Source organism: Pinus tabuliformis, chromosome 1_2 (genome assembly GCF_031772625.1).
Source record: "Pinus tabuliformis cultivar Carrire ecotype Pingquan chromosome 1_2, CPIR1, whole genome shotgun sequence".
In the NCBI taxonomy this organism is placed as follows: Eukaryota; Viridiplantae; Streptophyta; class Pinopsida; order Pinales; family Pinaceae; genus Pinus; species Pinus tabuliformis.
Genome location: NC_142298.1, coordinates 527,551,606 through 527,566,326, shown reverse-complemented (window position 1 = coordinate 527,566,326; position 14,721 = coordinate 527,551,606). Strand labels below are relative to the sequence as shown.

The window sequence follows — 14,721 nt, the reverse complement described above, 5'->3', positions numbered from 1 at the left end:
ATTGATTTCATTGCTAAACTTTACGAATGTGTACACACTCTATCTCACTCTGGTTTTGAACCTATGATCTCTTAAGAGGAAACACATGCTGTTAACCACTAGGTCCACTCAAATTGTACATATTTCCACATGCAACCTTTTCTAGTGCCCAATAATCTACTAAAGAGCTCCTCCTTGTTGGATAAACCCACTTAATGGTGTCATTCCAAGACAACACCTTGCCACATTTTAACTTCATACTAAGGAGAATAAAGTCATCACTATTATTGTGTTAATAGGTGCTCTATAGCCCAATATGAAGGAGATGTGGTCATGTACACAACATCACATTACGCTATATACATAGTGTTACATTAAAAAATAAAAATAATTAAAAAAACTAGTATATATCTATCTTAACCCCAAATCTATTAATTGCTAATAAAGATCAAATCTCTTGAAATGCAAACCTCTTTTAAAATGTCAAACATAAAAAAAATGTTTGCACCCAGAAACCATTAATCCTTATTGATAAATTTAAAGTTAAAATGCATGCTAATGGATTTAAATAAAATGACAACTCTCAATGACCACTCCGAAAAGATAACTCATAAGAAGGTGGAATTTAATTCATAGAAGAGGTTTAAAAATAATATCTAATTATTCAAGTGATAATACATAATGATTTTTTTAACAATAAAATAAAATTCCTCGCGGATTCCTAAAAATAACGTATTATTCTTCAAGCGATAGTACATTTAATTTAAAAAAATTAAAAAAATAATAACGACTAGAAGGAGCTGTCTACGCGAGAGGTTTTAGGTTTCTTACCCATTCCCTAAATTTAGCATTTTTTCCCGCTCCTGTTTACTGTTTGAAATTTTTTGTCCATTTGCCAATCAATGTCTGCTCCCTTGGATTCTGCTACTTCCCGTTAGACCGTTGAAAATATATACTCCTCTCCAGTCTTCCTGGTTTTGTATTTTCTTCAATTCTGCCAATCCTTTCTATGCTTTGGCTGCCGCATTATTAGCATAACACGATATATATGTTCTTATCAACATGAGGAACGGCGGTCTCAGACAATCTGTTCTACTGCAGGAGGGCAAGCGCCAACTAGAAATGGAGAGGCTCTGTTTAATTGACGTCTCTGCTGAGGACGATAGTCTCATACCCTCTGTCTCAGATGATCTTGGAGAAAAAGCGTTACCAGGTCCGTTAATTATTTCTTAAATCCATGCTTTTCATATTAGGTGATCTCGGGATCCATTTATGTTTTATTACATTTCCTCATCCTGTATTGGGTATTTAAGTATTATAGGGGTTCCTGCGAGGTTGCTGGCTCGATGCCCATAAGTGAATGGTCCACCCATCGATAAAACCCTTCTTAAACCCTGATCAAGAGGTTGAAGTTCTGAAAAAAACGATGGAGCTTTTCTGTAGCGGATTTATGAACTTGTATTCTTTTATCCTTTCATCTATGAGAGATGTGCGTTTTTCATCTAACAACAACATAATTTACCCTACTCGGCAAGACCTGGAAATATCCCCTGTAGGCTGTAGCTCAGCATGGATGAATTTAACCTCCTTTTAGATTGAATTGATCTATAGAATCTGAATATATAGTTCAAATCAATTAGTCTTTCTACCTAGTTACATTTTATATTCTAGGATTTCTATAATAACATCTGTCTAATTCTGGACTGTTTGCTTTTGGTAAGCAAAACATTACAGCAATTCATGTTAATTGTCTATGTTAGATTTACATAAAAAAGTCTATTTTGCCTTTATCTTGTTCTTTAGAATCTGGTTGCTGCTTGTCCCTGCCTCACTTACCTATGCGCACTATAATTTTGGTATAAGTCAGGCATTAATCTTCATCTTGGGTTGGCCTACATGGAAAACCCTAGTGTTGGCTGTGGCTTGTTTTTTATAATTTTCAATTGTTGTTTACACGTACACACTTTTTTATGCCCCATCTGGTATATCTTAAAACGCAACCATTTATCTTCGGGACTGTGCCTCATTGGGTGGGTGCTTTTTTCTGATCGAAGGAGAATACTGAAATTGGCATGGCATACGTTTGATAAAGAATATACACGATCAGAACATCATTGTAAGCAGAGAGGGAACTCCGTCAGCATGCAATGACAGTTATAAATTCAGAGTAAATGTTGTTCTGAAAATATGCATTATGATAGGACCGGCTTATTGCCCGGAGTCAATGTGGAGGGGGTGGTTATGTTACAAGAATATGGTTTGCAAATCATGTTCCCATGTATATTTAGGTTTTCTCTGCTGGACTTGCCCTTAGAGTTACTGCATTTTGTAATAGTGCCAATGCCACTCACTTTCATTGCCATTTTCGGGAAAGTAACTACAATTTGTATCAAGGCCATTGAAAGTTGCGTCATTGGTATTTTGGAAATTGTATTTTTAATGCAGGGGGAATTTCTCTGCTTGGTTGCAACTTTACATCTTGGCCTTTCTTGCTGAAATGAATTTTATTGGTTGCCTGCTACTAGACATTTTTGTGATTGTTAAAGGCCAACAAGATGCATCTACTCACCTTGTCACAAAACAGCTATCACTTAGTTTTTTATTAAGTCATTAGACTTCATCTTGGCTCGACTAGTTGAGGCCTTTGCTTAGGACTCATTTTGAAACTCGGCCTTTAACTTGAACTGGGCTGAGTTTATGGGCAGGTTGACGTGTCAGGTGACACAAACTTCATTGAGTCGCGTTTTGTTTTGTGCTGATTCGTCCGAGTCAGGCCAAGTCAACTGTTGACGCGGTCTCTTGCCAACTCAGAATCTGAGTCAAAACCAGTTTAGCCCAAAACATGGTCAGACTTGGGCAAATTGAGTTGATTCAGCCTATAAGTTTGCACAATTTTCTTTCCCAAATTGACATGACTGTCTCCCTTATGGTTGAAGATTCCAATTGTTGATGCCAAATCAAAATATCTGTACCCTTTTATCGATTTAACACAAATATTATGTCAAGAATCTACTTGGTGGGCATCCTAATAGAGCTTTTATCCATTGTTAATCATACTTGTGTCATTAATAATTACATAAACAAAATGGTAATATATACCTTTCTAGTGCGGAGTCCATAACACCTTTTCCAAGGGAATGGTTTAATTGTCCTTGTTAAGGAAATATAGTAAATGGTCCATATTCCTGTCCAGCAATCAAATCGGAATGCTTCTTAACTGTTATTCTTGTCCGTGAAATAAAATCTAGCGGTAAGCTGAAGGAAATTTCACCCTTTCCCCATCTTGAAATACTGAAACATGTTTCAAAACGTTCGAAAAAGGCCTTGAAATGTTTTGGGGCTTTTTCTAGGTTCAGAAATGCACCCAAAATGCAGGGCTACGTTTATATTGAATTACAACATAGGAAGGCTTCAAGCCTCCCAAAGCTCTACAACAGTGTGTGGGATCTGCAACAAGCAAACAAATGTCCAATGGCACTGAAACAATGATAAATTAACACTAATGGGAAATAATGTAGACACAATTTTATTCCTAAATTGTCATTCATGTGTGTATTATTAATTTTTTTTCATTTTTGTACGACCATATATATAGCATTTTTTATTTTTGAATTTCCAAATTTGGTTGGGAGTTTCATGTTTCCATGCCATCCTCCCAATTGAACCATGTACCCTCTCCCATGTTTTATGTAATTTAGGTTTAAATTTTAATCACTCCAACATTTCAGAATAATGGAATTGATTTTTTTATCGATTGATTAATTATACTTGTGTCATTAATAATTACATAAACAAAATGGTAATATATACCTTTATAGTATGGAGTCCATAACACCTTTTCCAAGGGAATGGTTTAATTGTCCTTGTTAAGGAAACGTAGTAAATGGTCCATATTGCTGTCCAGCAATCAATTCAGAATGCTTCTTAAGTGTTATTCTTGTCCGTGAAATAAAATCTAGCTGTAAGCCGAAGGAAATGTCACCCTTTCCCCAAAACACAGGGTTACGTTTATATTGAATTACAACATAGGAAGGGTGCACTTCAGGCCTACCAAAGCACTACAACAGTGTGTGGGATCTGAAACAAGCAAACATATGTCCAATGGCGCTGAAACAATGATAAATTAACACTAACACATAATGCTGCTTTTGGATATTACGTAATGTTCATCTATGGGAAATAATGTAGACACAATTTTATTCCTAAATTGTCATTCATGTGTGTATTATTATAATTATTTTCATTTTTGTACGACCATATATATAATATTTTTTTTTTTGAATTTCCAAATTTGGTTGGGAGTTTCATGTTTCCATGCCATCCTCCTAATTGAACCATGTACCCTTTCCCATGTTTTATGTAATTTAGGTTTAAATTTTAATCACTCCAACATTTCAGAATAATGGAATTGTTTTTTTTTCTCCTCTTTTTCAGATTTAATATATATATATAATTTTTTTTTTCTTCCCCTTGGAAAATTTGTAATTTTCATTAGATAAGGAAAATTACATATTGTAGATGCGATACGCATATGCTGTATGAAGGCTGAGTGCCTATCAGAAAGAGAAAAAAACAAAATAGCACAGTGGACTCCACGCAGGGAGGCTCTGTCTTCAATATTGTTCATGATAAAAGTAATAAAAAATCTCTTTGCATAGAGTTAGTATGTTTGTCATCTATATACATCTGATAATTTAAAAGCATAATACTATTAACATTAGCAAAAAAATAAAGCAGGCTCTTGCTGAGCCAGTTAATCTGTATAATCCATGTATGGACGGTGATAATAATGATAGTGTGCATCGTCCCTCTGCTCCTGGATCAGTCATGTGCCACGAGGTCGGATCGCTGCTTCCTTGGATAACAGGTCAGCAGCTGAGTTGCATTCCCTGTAGATATGACGACAAACAAATAGATCAAAATGTGTGATGAGTCTGTGGGCCTCGTCCAGAATAGGTCTCAGAGTGTAAGCAGAATAGATTGATGATTTGTTAATCCAGTTGCAGACTAGTTTTGAGTCCCCAAAAATTTGGAGATTCCTGCAATGTTTTTCCAAAGCAAATTGTATGAGATGTTTGGCAGTGATCAACTCAGCAAAGTTGTTGGTCCCCCTACCTAGGCCCATTTGGATTTGGAAGTGATGGGAATCAGACAAATATAAAGTGGCACCTCCCTCGCACCCGACTTCCTGTGCTGAGCCATCAAAATATGCCCAGGGATGAGTGTGGTTGATGTCTTCAGGAACAATGTGTCTAGGTGGAGGGTTGTCATCAGCTTCAGGAATGGAGTGATAGTCTGCCAGAAGGAGGGCAGTGATGGAGGGCCAATGAGGAACTATGTCCTGAAAGATGCAGTGATTTTGGGTAATCCAGATTGCCTAGCAAATGAGGAGAGGAAGATTTCTAGCCTTGGTTGGGGTTGCAGAGCTCCACCAAGTGTTCCAGGCTTGAATTATAGTCAAGCCCTGCCATATGCAATGGGTGGAAATTGTTGAAAGGATAGAATTCCAGAAGTCCATAGTGATCGAGCAGGTGAGGAAAAGGTGGTCTGTGGATTCAGAGTTGTTTTTACATAAGCAACACCAAAAGGGTCCATGCTGTGCTTGTTTGATTAGATTATCACTTGTGGGAGCCTTTTTTTTCAGAACTGTCCACATGAATAATCTCGATCTGGGAGGCGCTTTTAATTTCCACAAGTTTTTCCACCAGTGTTCGATAGTCTGTGGTCTATGAATAGATGCCAAACAGAGATATCCCTCCTTAGGGGAGTATATCCCGTTTTTAGCATGCGCCCAGATAATCTCATCATCCCCTTCAACAATTCTGATTTGTGAATCTATTAATGCTGTTATATAATTTGCCCAATGTTGTTGCTAGTTCCGAGGGATGTGCAGGTTGCGTGCAGTTTTCCAGGCCTGATATAAAAAGGTGGAGCGCTCCATGTTTGCAATGTGGCAGAGATGTGTAATACCAGAATTAGAAAGGTGGAGCATAAGATCGTCGGGCAACATGTGGGCGTTACCGCACTCGATCCATGGATCTAATCCGATGCACACTAAATTGCCCGATTGGATTCTCCAAATGAGCCCTTCTCGTATAATAGTCATGGAGTTTAGTACAACTTTCCATATGACTGAGATCCCTGTTCTGTTCCAGTTTGGCTGTCGGAGCCAGTCCATCAGATTTAGGGGGGCTATATATTTTGAATAGGCCTCCATAGTCCATAGGCTGTTCATAGAGATCAATTGCTAGCCTAGCTTGGCCGCTAGTGCAGAGGAGAAATCTTCCAGCTTTTTAATTCCCCAGCCTCCCCATTTCTTTGGGAGAGTGAGCGACTCCCACTTGGCCCAGGCAAATATTCTCCCTGACTGTTTCCCTTTCCAGAGGAACTTGTAATAGAGATTTTGAATTCTGGAGAGGATACCTCTGGGTATCCATGCCAGTGACATCCAATATACTGGGGTGGCTTCAAGAACTGCTTTGATGAGTACAAGTCTCCCAGCTCTGGAGAGGTACTTATGATACCAGATGTTGAGCCTTTTTTCCATCTTGGAGAGTAACCATGTCCAATCTGCTATCTTGTAACCATGTGGTTTCAGCGTGTATCCCAGGTATCTAAGCCCTTCCTCCAGACGAAGAAGGGTGAAGGGGAACCTATGGAGTGCATACTGAGTCTCATGAAGGGTGCATCCAGTGGCTGTAATGGTGGATTTATTGTTGTTGATGACCATTCCTGTAGCAGTTTGAAACAAAACAATGGTGTGCTATAAGATAGTCAGATCCCCAATATTACCATTGAGGAAGATCAACACATCATCCACAAATAGTAAGTTAGTCAGAGTGCATCTGTCTGTGATCTTAATTCCCTTGAGATGTCCCTTGCTATGATCTTCTTTAATAAGTCTGCTGAGCCCTTCCATGATAAGCAAAAATAATAATGGGGACAGAGGACAACCCTGTCTGAGGCCTCTTTTAGAGTGAAAGAAGGGCGATGTCGCTCCATTGACAAGGACACTGAAAGATATATTTGTTATACAACACATGATCCATTTTATATATTCATAAGGGAAACCTAGATGAGTTAGGAGCATCCTAATGTATAACCAACTTACGCGATCAAATGCTTTTGAGAGATCTACCTTTAAGATCATATCTTTCAACTTCTTTGTCTGAATAGAGTGCATCACTTCTTGTGCAGTTCCAACAACTTCATGGATTTGTCTATCTTGGAGAAAGGCAAATTGTTCAGAAGATATGTGGGTGGATAGGATGGGACGGAGGCGATTGGCTATGATTTTGGCAATAATTTTGTAGATACAGTTACATAGGGAAATGGGGCGGAAGTCATCAAAGGAGATGGGGTTGTCTGATTTGGGTATGAGGGCGATGAAGGTGGTATTGAATGCATCATACATTTTCCCAGTGATCCGACAATCTTCAATGACCTTAAGTAGATCTTCTCCAAGAATGTCGAAAAAGGCAGTATAGAACTCCACTGCCCAGCCATCAGGTCCTGGGCTCTTGTCTCGCTTGAACCATTTCAGGGTAGCCTCAAGTTCCCCCATTGTGACCTCCCTGTTCAGTTCCATGGCGGTCTCTTGGTCCACAAACTGAGGGAATAATTGTGCCACTTGGATGACTTCAGCAAGAGTGACATTGGGAGGTGCCTTGTAAATCTGTTTGAAGTGGGATGTGGCCAGGGAAGCTAATTGCTGGAAAGTGTTCACAGTATTCCCATGCTCATTTGTCAGTTGCTAAATGGAGTTGATTGCTTTTCAACCATTTGCATATTTGTGAATTTTTTTTGTGTTATCATCTCCCTCAAGCAGCCATATTGCTCTAATCCTCAGCCTCCAAGTTTCTTCCTGGTCCTTTAGGATTTTACTTCTCTTAGCAATTAAGGCAGTGAGTTTTTCCTTTTGTTCATTAGAGGTGAAGACCCCCCCTTGCTCAATTTCCAAGGCAACAATCTCTGCTTCAATGTCCCTTAGGGTTTGATCATCTTGTTCTCTCTTGTTGTGTGCCCAGATTTTAGATAATCTCTTCAGCTCCTTTAGATTGTGTGCAAAGCCTTCAGCTATATTCCCAATAGCAGTAGGAGGGTGAGTCTTCCAATATTCAGTTACCATTCGAATATAGGTTGCATCCTTCAACCAAGTAGAGTTGAATTTGAAAGGGGCTTTAGGTTTGTTCAATCCTCCTCTTATTTCAAGGTATATCGGCAAATGGTCTGATATGCCTCCTGATCCTACCCACTGCCTGTAGTTATGGTCCATGCCCAACAATCGTTCCTTGATGAGAAAGTGGTCTAGCCTTCTAGCGAGGTTGTCCTCTCCAATTCTTCTGTTCCTCCAAGTAGGTTGAAGTTTGGCTGATGGGATATCAATAAGGCTGTGATTCTCCAGTATATTCTCAAAGTAAACAGATAGGGGGTCAACTTGGGCGTGATGTCCCCATGACTCCGAGAATCCAATAGAGAAATTTAAGTCTCCTCCAAGGATTATGTTGTCCTTTTGCAGAAGATTGGAGTTAAATAATTGTTCCCAGAATTCTCCACGGTGTTGACATGGCCTGTATACATTGATTAGTCGAAAGTCGGTGCCCAATTCAAATGAGAAGATGTCTGCCCCGATGTGTCCAATGCCTCCCCAAATGTTACATAATTTGATGGTTCGGGAGTTGAAGCCCATAGCAATGCCTCTCGAACGACCATTGACATCAAGGGCTTGAAAAGACCATCCAGGGAGCATGGATTCTAGCAGGTGTGAAATTACTTCTTGTAGAAATATGACATCTACCAGTTCAGTCCTAAGAAGTCTATGTTAAGCTAGTTTTTTCTCAGGGCTAGCTAACCCTCGACAGTTAAAGGAAAGCAGCTTCATGGAGGAGATGAAACCAGGGTGTTCTGTGCTCTAAGAACCTGGTCAATAGCAAGTTGTCGGCCCGGGGCAATCTCCTCCCCTACCTGTTGCTTGGCTTTGGATAGGGAGGAAAGTCTGCCTCTTGGAGGCTTCGGAGGGATGCGGGGAGATACAAGTCCAATGCCAATGGAGTTTGGAGGCTGAGATCGGGATAGGGATCGAAGAGGGTATCTGTGGGATAGTGGCCCATGATCAGAGTCAGAGGATATAGAAGGGGTCTCCTCTGGGAAGGATGGGGGGTGTAAGAGAAAATGGGGGGGGGGAGCAGGGGGCATGCCAATGTGAAGGGGGGTGAGGGCATGAAAGCAGAGACCTGTTGATTCACCAAGGATGATGCAATGCTACCAGATGAAAAAGAGAGATGAGCAGAGCAGGGGTTAGAAGTGGACATACCCGAAGATAGCGCAACCTTCGCAGTCGCCCTTGCCCTGCTTAGAGGAGGAGAGGGAGGCCGGTATGGTGCTTTGCCGTGCTTCTTCAGAGTCTCCTTGGTTGAGGTTGCCGCTGCTACATCAGGGGAGGAGTGGTTTGCTACTGCTTCAGAAGAGGTGTGGTTCGCAGGTGCCTGTGTATCCTTTGTTGGGATTGTCTTTCCCTTATCCGTTGCTCTTGCTTTGCCATTTAGGGGACAATCCCTGAATAAGTGTCCCACCTTATGGCATCTCCTGCACCTAAAAGGGATCCCCTCATAATCAAGGATCTACGTCCGAGAGAAATTTCTCCATTGCAGTGTGATATGTTCCTGTAGCCCTTCCCTGGTGTCTAGATGGACCAGGATCCTCGCATATGCCATGATGCCTGTGGAGAGGTATGATTTATCATATTCCAGATATGTGCCCAGGGAGTTTCCAATGCGCATGAAGATGTCCTCAGACCAAAAAGGAAGAGGCAGGCCTGGAAGACGGACCCATAGTGGCCCAACACCTAATTGCTCCCTCTCAGGGTCGAAGAGAGGGTTCCATCGACGTAGAAGGACGGGGGCCTCTTCAATGTGCTAGAAAGAAGATAGGACCCAATTTGTATGCTCAGCTTTGACGAATCGCAGCGCAAACCATCCTCGGACAAAGGTTTGAACAAAGGGTAGCTCAACAAGATGTTGCCCCCAAACTTTTGCCGTCCATTGCTTTAGCCGTGCCACAGTGTAGCTTCTCCCATGAACCCTACCTACCAAGACACGGTTTGTGGTGTCCATAGTTTCACCCCACTGAATATCTTCGCCCAGATGGATGATTACGTCTTGAGTCCTGGATTTGACGCACTTTTGCTTTTTGCCCGTCCTGTGGGTCGCGTCGGTGGTATCCTCCTGAAATCCGCTGAGATGAGGGTTTGAAGGGTTTAGACTAGGCCCAGAGGGGAAAGCATCCGAGAGAGGAGGTATGCTCATAAAATTGTCGGAAAGGGGGGTTGACAATGGTGCTGAGAGAGGGCTACCTTGAGGGATAACCGAGGGTTCGCCGAGGGGAGTATATGAAGGGAAATGAGATCCGACGGATGGGGGGAAAGGTGGATAGCCCGAGGAGCTAGCGGTGAGGTCGGGACCTATGCAATGGGCCACAAATTGTAGGGAGGACAACGACGGAGGAGGGGTAGCAGAAACCGACCAAGGTAGGGTTACAATTGGACATGAGGGCCCCGAGATCGAGGGCAAGGGAGCGATGACTTTCGACAGCTCGCTGTTGAAGGGGAGCAGGTCGTCTGTGTTCGAGTGGGGGGATGTCTAGATGGAGACATCCTCAAAATAGTCTTCAGAATAATCCACCATGTCTAAATCCATAATTGCTCCGAGTGTTACGTGTCAACTGCCACCGAAAATGTAAAAACCGTCGCTGTGGAAGTAACAGTTTGCAGATATTGGGAACGATGCGGGCACGACAAAGTCACAGGGAGAATAAGTGTAAGTCTGTGAACGGGAAACGACGCAGAGGAAGAAACGACGTAAGGTGGGTACGACAACAGTATGGCGACAAAGCTGATCGAAACAGAATGGAGGTTCACTCACCGCAATCAAACCCTAGCCCGTGTTAGGCATTATTCGCGGGGGTTCCAGAGCTCCATCAATTGCCTCCTATCTTGGATGTTCTGCCTTATATATATATTTATATATATATGATGTAAGTTATTGTACTATTTAAAATTTTCCAGTGGTGTTAGATGTTTTATAGATATTAGAACACACTCATGTGATGGGTTTAGATTTTTTATGAATATTAGAACATAATTATATGATGGGCTCTAACTTCTATACTTATTTAGAGGAGATGAACCATCTTAGGAGTTATTATACTATTTAAAGTTTTCCAATGGTGTTAGGGTCATTTGAGTTAAGAAGAAAAATGTAATTGAGTTAAAGTCCATTTGGACTCTTTGTAAGAAAAAGAAAGAAATTTTTATTGAGTCAAAAGAGTCAAATTGTCCCCACAAGCCCAAGTCGGCCTTCCAGGACATGTCGGCCTAGAAGAGGCACCCTTTTGGCCATCTGGACAAATATATATACAAGAAACTTTGACCTCATTTGATCATCCATCATCCACTTTGATTTCTATGAAGAAGAAGAATTTCAGTGAAGTCAAAGAAGAGAGAGAGAAGTCAAAGGAGAGAGAAAGTTTGTTTTTTTGCCCTAGTTTTTTGTCCACATGTGCGAGTTTCTGAGGCAGCTTGTGTGGTATTACAAGCCCGAAATTACAAGGCCTAGATTTCAGGGAGGTCAAAAATTTAGGGATTGGCCAAAATTTTCAAAGGTTTGACTAGTGTTGACTTTGACCAACAAGAAGAAAGATTGAAGGAGGGCTGACTTGGGGCATTTGTAGAGGTCTTGGTCTTGATGTTGGGTCTTGAATATCTCACTTTGAGTTGATTCTATAAGAAGTAATTTTTTGGGTTTTCCCCCTTGTGGGGTTTTGGCCTTGGCTTGGAGAGCCTACCTCTTATGATTTTTTGTTTCTTTGTATCTTCATGTACATTTTAGTAATTGCTTGATGAAGAAGAACATAACATAATAATAAAAATCCAACAAACACTCGAGTAATTATCATGAAATAGAAATCAACCCTAATATGCCTACATCTTGGTTTCTCGACATGATATCAGAGCTAAGGTGAGGAAAAGACAATTTGAAGATCACTTTTCTTTGTTGGCATATTTAAAGAACTTCTACAACAGTGATAGCAACTACATTCACTATTTTCAACAGTCACACTTGAAGACATCATTACAATAGGCCAAAGATGTAATGTCCCAAACTAGGAAAATAGTGCTATGCAAAGCAAACATTAAAAACAACACCATAAAATTGTAACATTTAGTGCACGCCCATAAAAAATCTAGGAATAACCATCAGCTGAGCCATTTTATTATAATCTAGGAGCAAAGTACAATAATGTGGAATTGGTGCATCTGGGCTTGCCTTAATGGCAAGCGTGATCAAGCCTAGGCGGTAGTAATTTGTCAAGCCTAGATGGCGCAAATAGTTGCTGCAATGATGCCTTGTGCTGCCCTTGTGAAACTGTGCTGTTTGTTGCAAAGATGTTGCTGGAAACCCCACCTCCGGTGGCAGAAAATTATGGGAAATTGACTCCGGTGTCTCCACCAAATACCCAGAAGAACCCACGAAGGAATTGGCCAAATGTTGACCTTGGAATTTCAGCCCAAATTCCCTCAACGCCTCTAGCTGCTGACTGAGTTGGGACACTTGTTTGACCCCTCAAATCCGCCTAGAAAATTATGCAAAATTAGCCCAGCTCCTCAACCAAAACCGACCAAAACCCAGGAAGGCTTTGGCCTAGTTTTGACCCCCGAAATTCGGCCCCCAAATACCACGTCCTCCAAGTGCTGGGAAATACAACTTGCCTGTAGCATGTTGGAAAAGCCATGCCAATCACTCCCAAAGGCTGAGATACTCCCTCCAAGGTTTCCCTTATTTCTTCCAGCAATCTCCAACTCTTCAACTCATCCCTCAAGCTCCCACGTGTGCCTAGTGAAAGCCCTCTGCGTAGTCCTAGGAAACTACAAGTCGTGCTGCCCACTTTTGTTGATTTGGAGTAGCATTAGGTGTTCTCTAAGCCTCAAATTTGCAAGGATGCTTGGGCACATGTATTCCAAAGAACCCGGAAAGCATTTTGGGAAATTCCACCCAGAAGTGATTTTATTAAAATAATTAATATTTTTAATGAGGTTCCCAAGTCTAAACTTAGGAAAATTAAAATATTAATGGGTATTAATCTAATCAGGGGTGAAACTTCTAGAAAAAGCCACGGATCAAACCAAAACGATCTGAGCCTTTGATTATCTTTTAATCTAGGCCGTTGGTTGTCCAACAAGAAGATATAAGAAGAGGCTTGAGGGTCATTTGGAAAACACAGAGAGATTGAGAAAATTGATTTTCTGAAGTGAGAAGTTCTCAGGAGGAAAAATCAATTGAAGAAATCTCTTGCAGTTGAGGGGCAGGGACAACAGCTTCCGGAGAGAGAGATTCTCCCCTCCAAGGTTTCCCTTATTTCTTCTGGCAATCTCCAACTCTTCAACTCATCCCTCAAGCTCCCACGTGTGCCCAGTGAAAGCCCTCTGCGTAGTCCTAGGAAACTACAAGTCGTGCTGCCCACTTTTGTTGATTTGGAGTAGCATTAGATGTGCTCTAAGCCTCAAATTTTGCAAGGATGCTTGGGCACATGTATTCCAAAGAACCCAGAAAGCGTTTTGGGAAATTCCACCCAGAAGTGATTTTATTAAAATAATTAATATTTTTAATGAGGTTCCTAAGTCTAAACTTAGGAAAATTGAAATATTAATGGGTATTAATCTAATTAGGGGTGAAACTTCTAGAAAAAGCCACAGATCAAACCAAAACGATATGAGCCTTTGATTATGTTTTAATCTAGGCTGTTGGTTGTCCAACAAGAAGATATAAGAAGGGGCTTGAGGGTCATTTGGAAAACACAAAGAGATTGAGAAAATCGATTTTCTGAAGTGAGAAGTTCTTAGGAGGAAAAATCGATTGAAGAAATCTCTTGCAGTTGAGGGGCAGGGATAGCAGCTTTCGGAGAGAGAGATTCTCCCCTCCAAGGTTTCCCTTATTTCTTCCGGCAATCTCCAACTCTTCAACTCATCCCTCAAGCTCCCACGTGTGCCCAGTGAAAGCCCTTTGCGTAGTCCTAGGAAACTACAAGTCGTGCTGCCCACTTTTGTTGATTTGGAGTAGCATTAGATGTGCTCTAAGCCTCAAATTTTGCAAGGACGCTTGGGCACATGTATTCTAAAGAACCAAGAAAGCGTTTTGGGAAATTCCACCCAGAAGTGATTTTATTAAAATAATTAATATTTTTAATGAGGTTCCTAAGTCTAAACTTAGGAAAATTAAAATATTAATGGGTATTAATCTAATAAAGGGTGAAACTTCTAGAAAAAGCCACGGATCAAACCAAAACGATCTGAGCCTTTGGTTATGTTTTAATCTAGGCTGTTGGTTGCCCAACAAGAAGATATAAGAAGGGGCTTGAGGGTCATTTGGAAAACACAGAGAGATTGAGAAAATTGATTTTCTGAAGTGAGAAGTTCTCAGGAGGAAAAATCGATTGAAGAAATCTCTTGCAGTTGAGGGGCAAGGATAGCAGTGTCCGGAGAGAGAGATTCTTAGCCGGAGATACGTCAGCAGAGAGAGGTAGTTAGTGATCCAGAAGCATTGACGCAAGGCCAAAAGGGACACGTAGAAGCAGCGTAAAGGGAGAGAGAAGAGTCCAAAATATGCAGAGGAATTCGACTTTTCGAAGCCAGGGTGTGAGATCGGGAGGCAGAAATCGAATTTCCTGGGCAGCAAATCGACCAACCAA

At 41.1% G+C, this 14,721-nt stretch overlaps 1 protein-coding gene across 4 annotated transcripts in view; it reads left to right on the top strand.

The window, feature by feature from the left end:
- The first annotated feature begins 798 nt into the window (after nucleotides 1–798).
- The window catches only part of LOC149206648 (uncharacterized), a 36,927-nt gene continuing 23,004 nt past the window's right edge, over nucleotides 799–14,721 (top strand). For 2 of the 4 annotated variants that reach the window (XR_016252585.1, XM_089395521.1), the window contains exon 1: nucleotides 801–1,192. Coding sequence is in view for 3 of the 4 variants with exons in the window: in XM_089395521.1 (XP_089251647.1) it covers nucleotides 1,042–1,192 (151 nt within the window). In the remaining variant the exon portion in view is untranslated. Of the gene's footprint in view, nucleotides 1,193–14,721 lie in introns of all 4 variants that reach the window. The other 2 variants (XM_089395522.1, XM_089395520.1) reach the window with 2 other exon arrangements.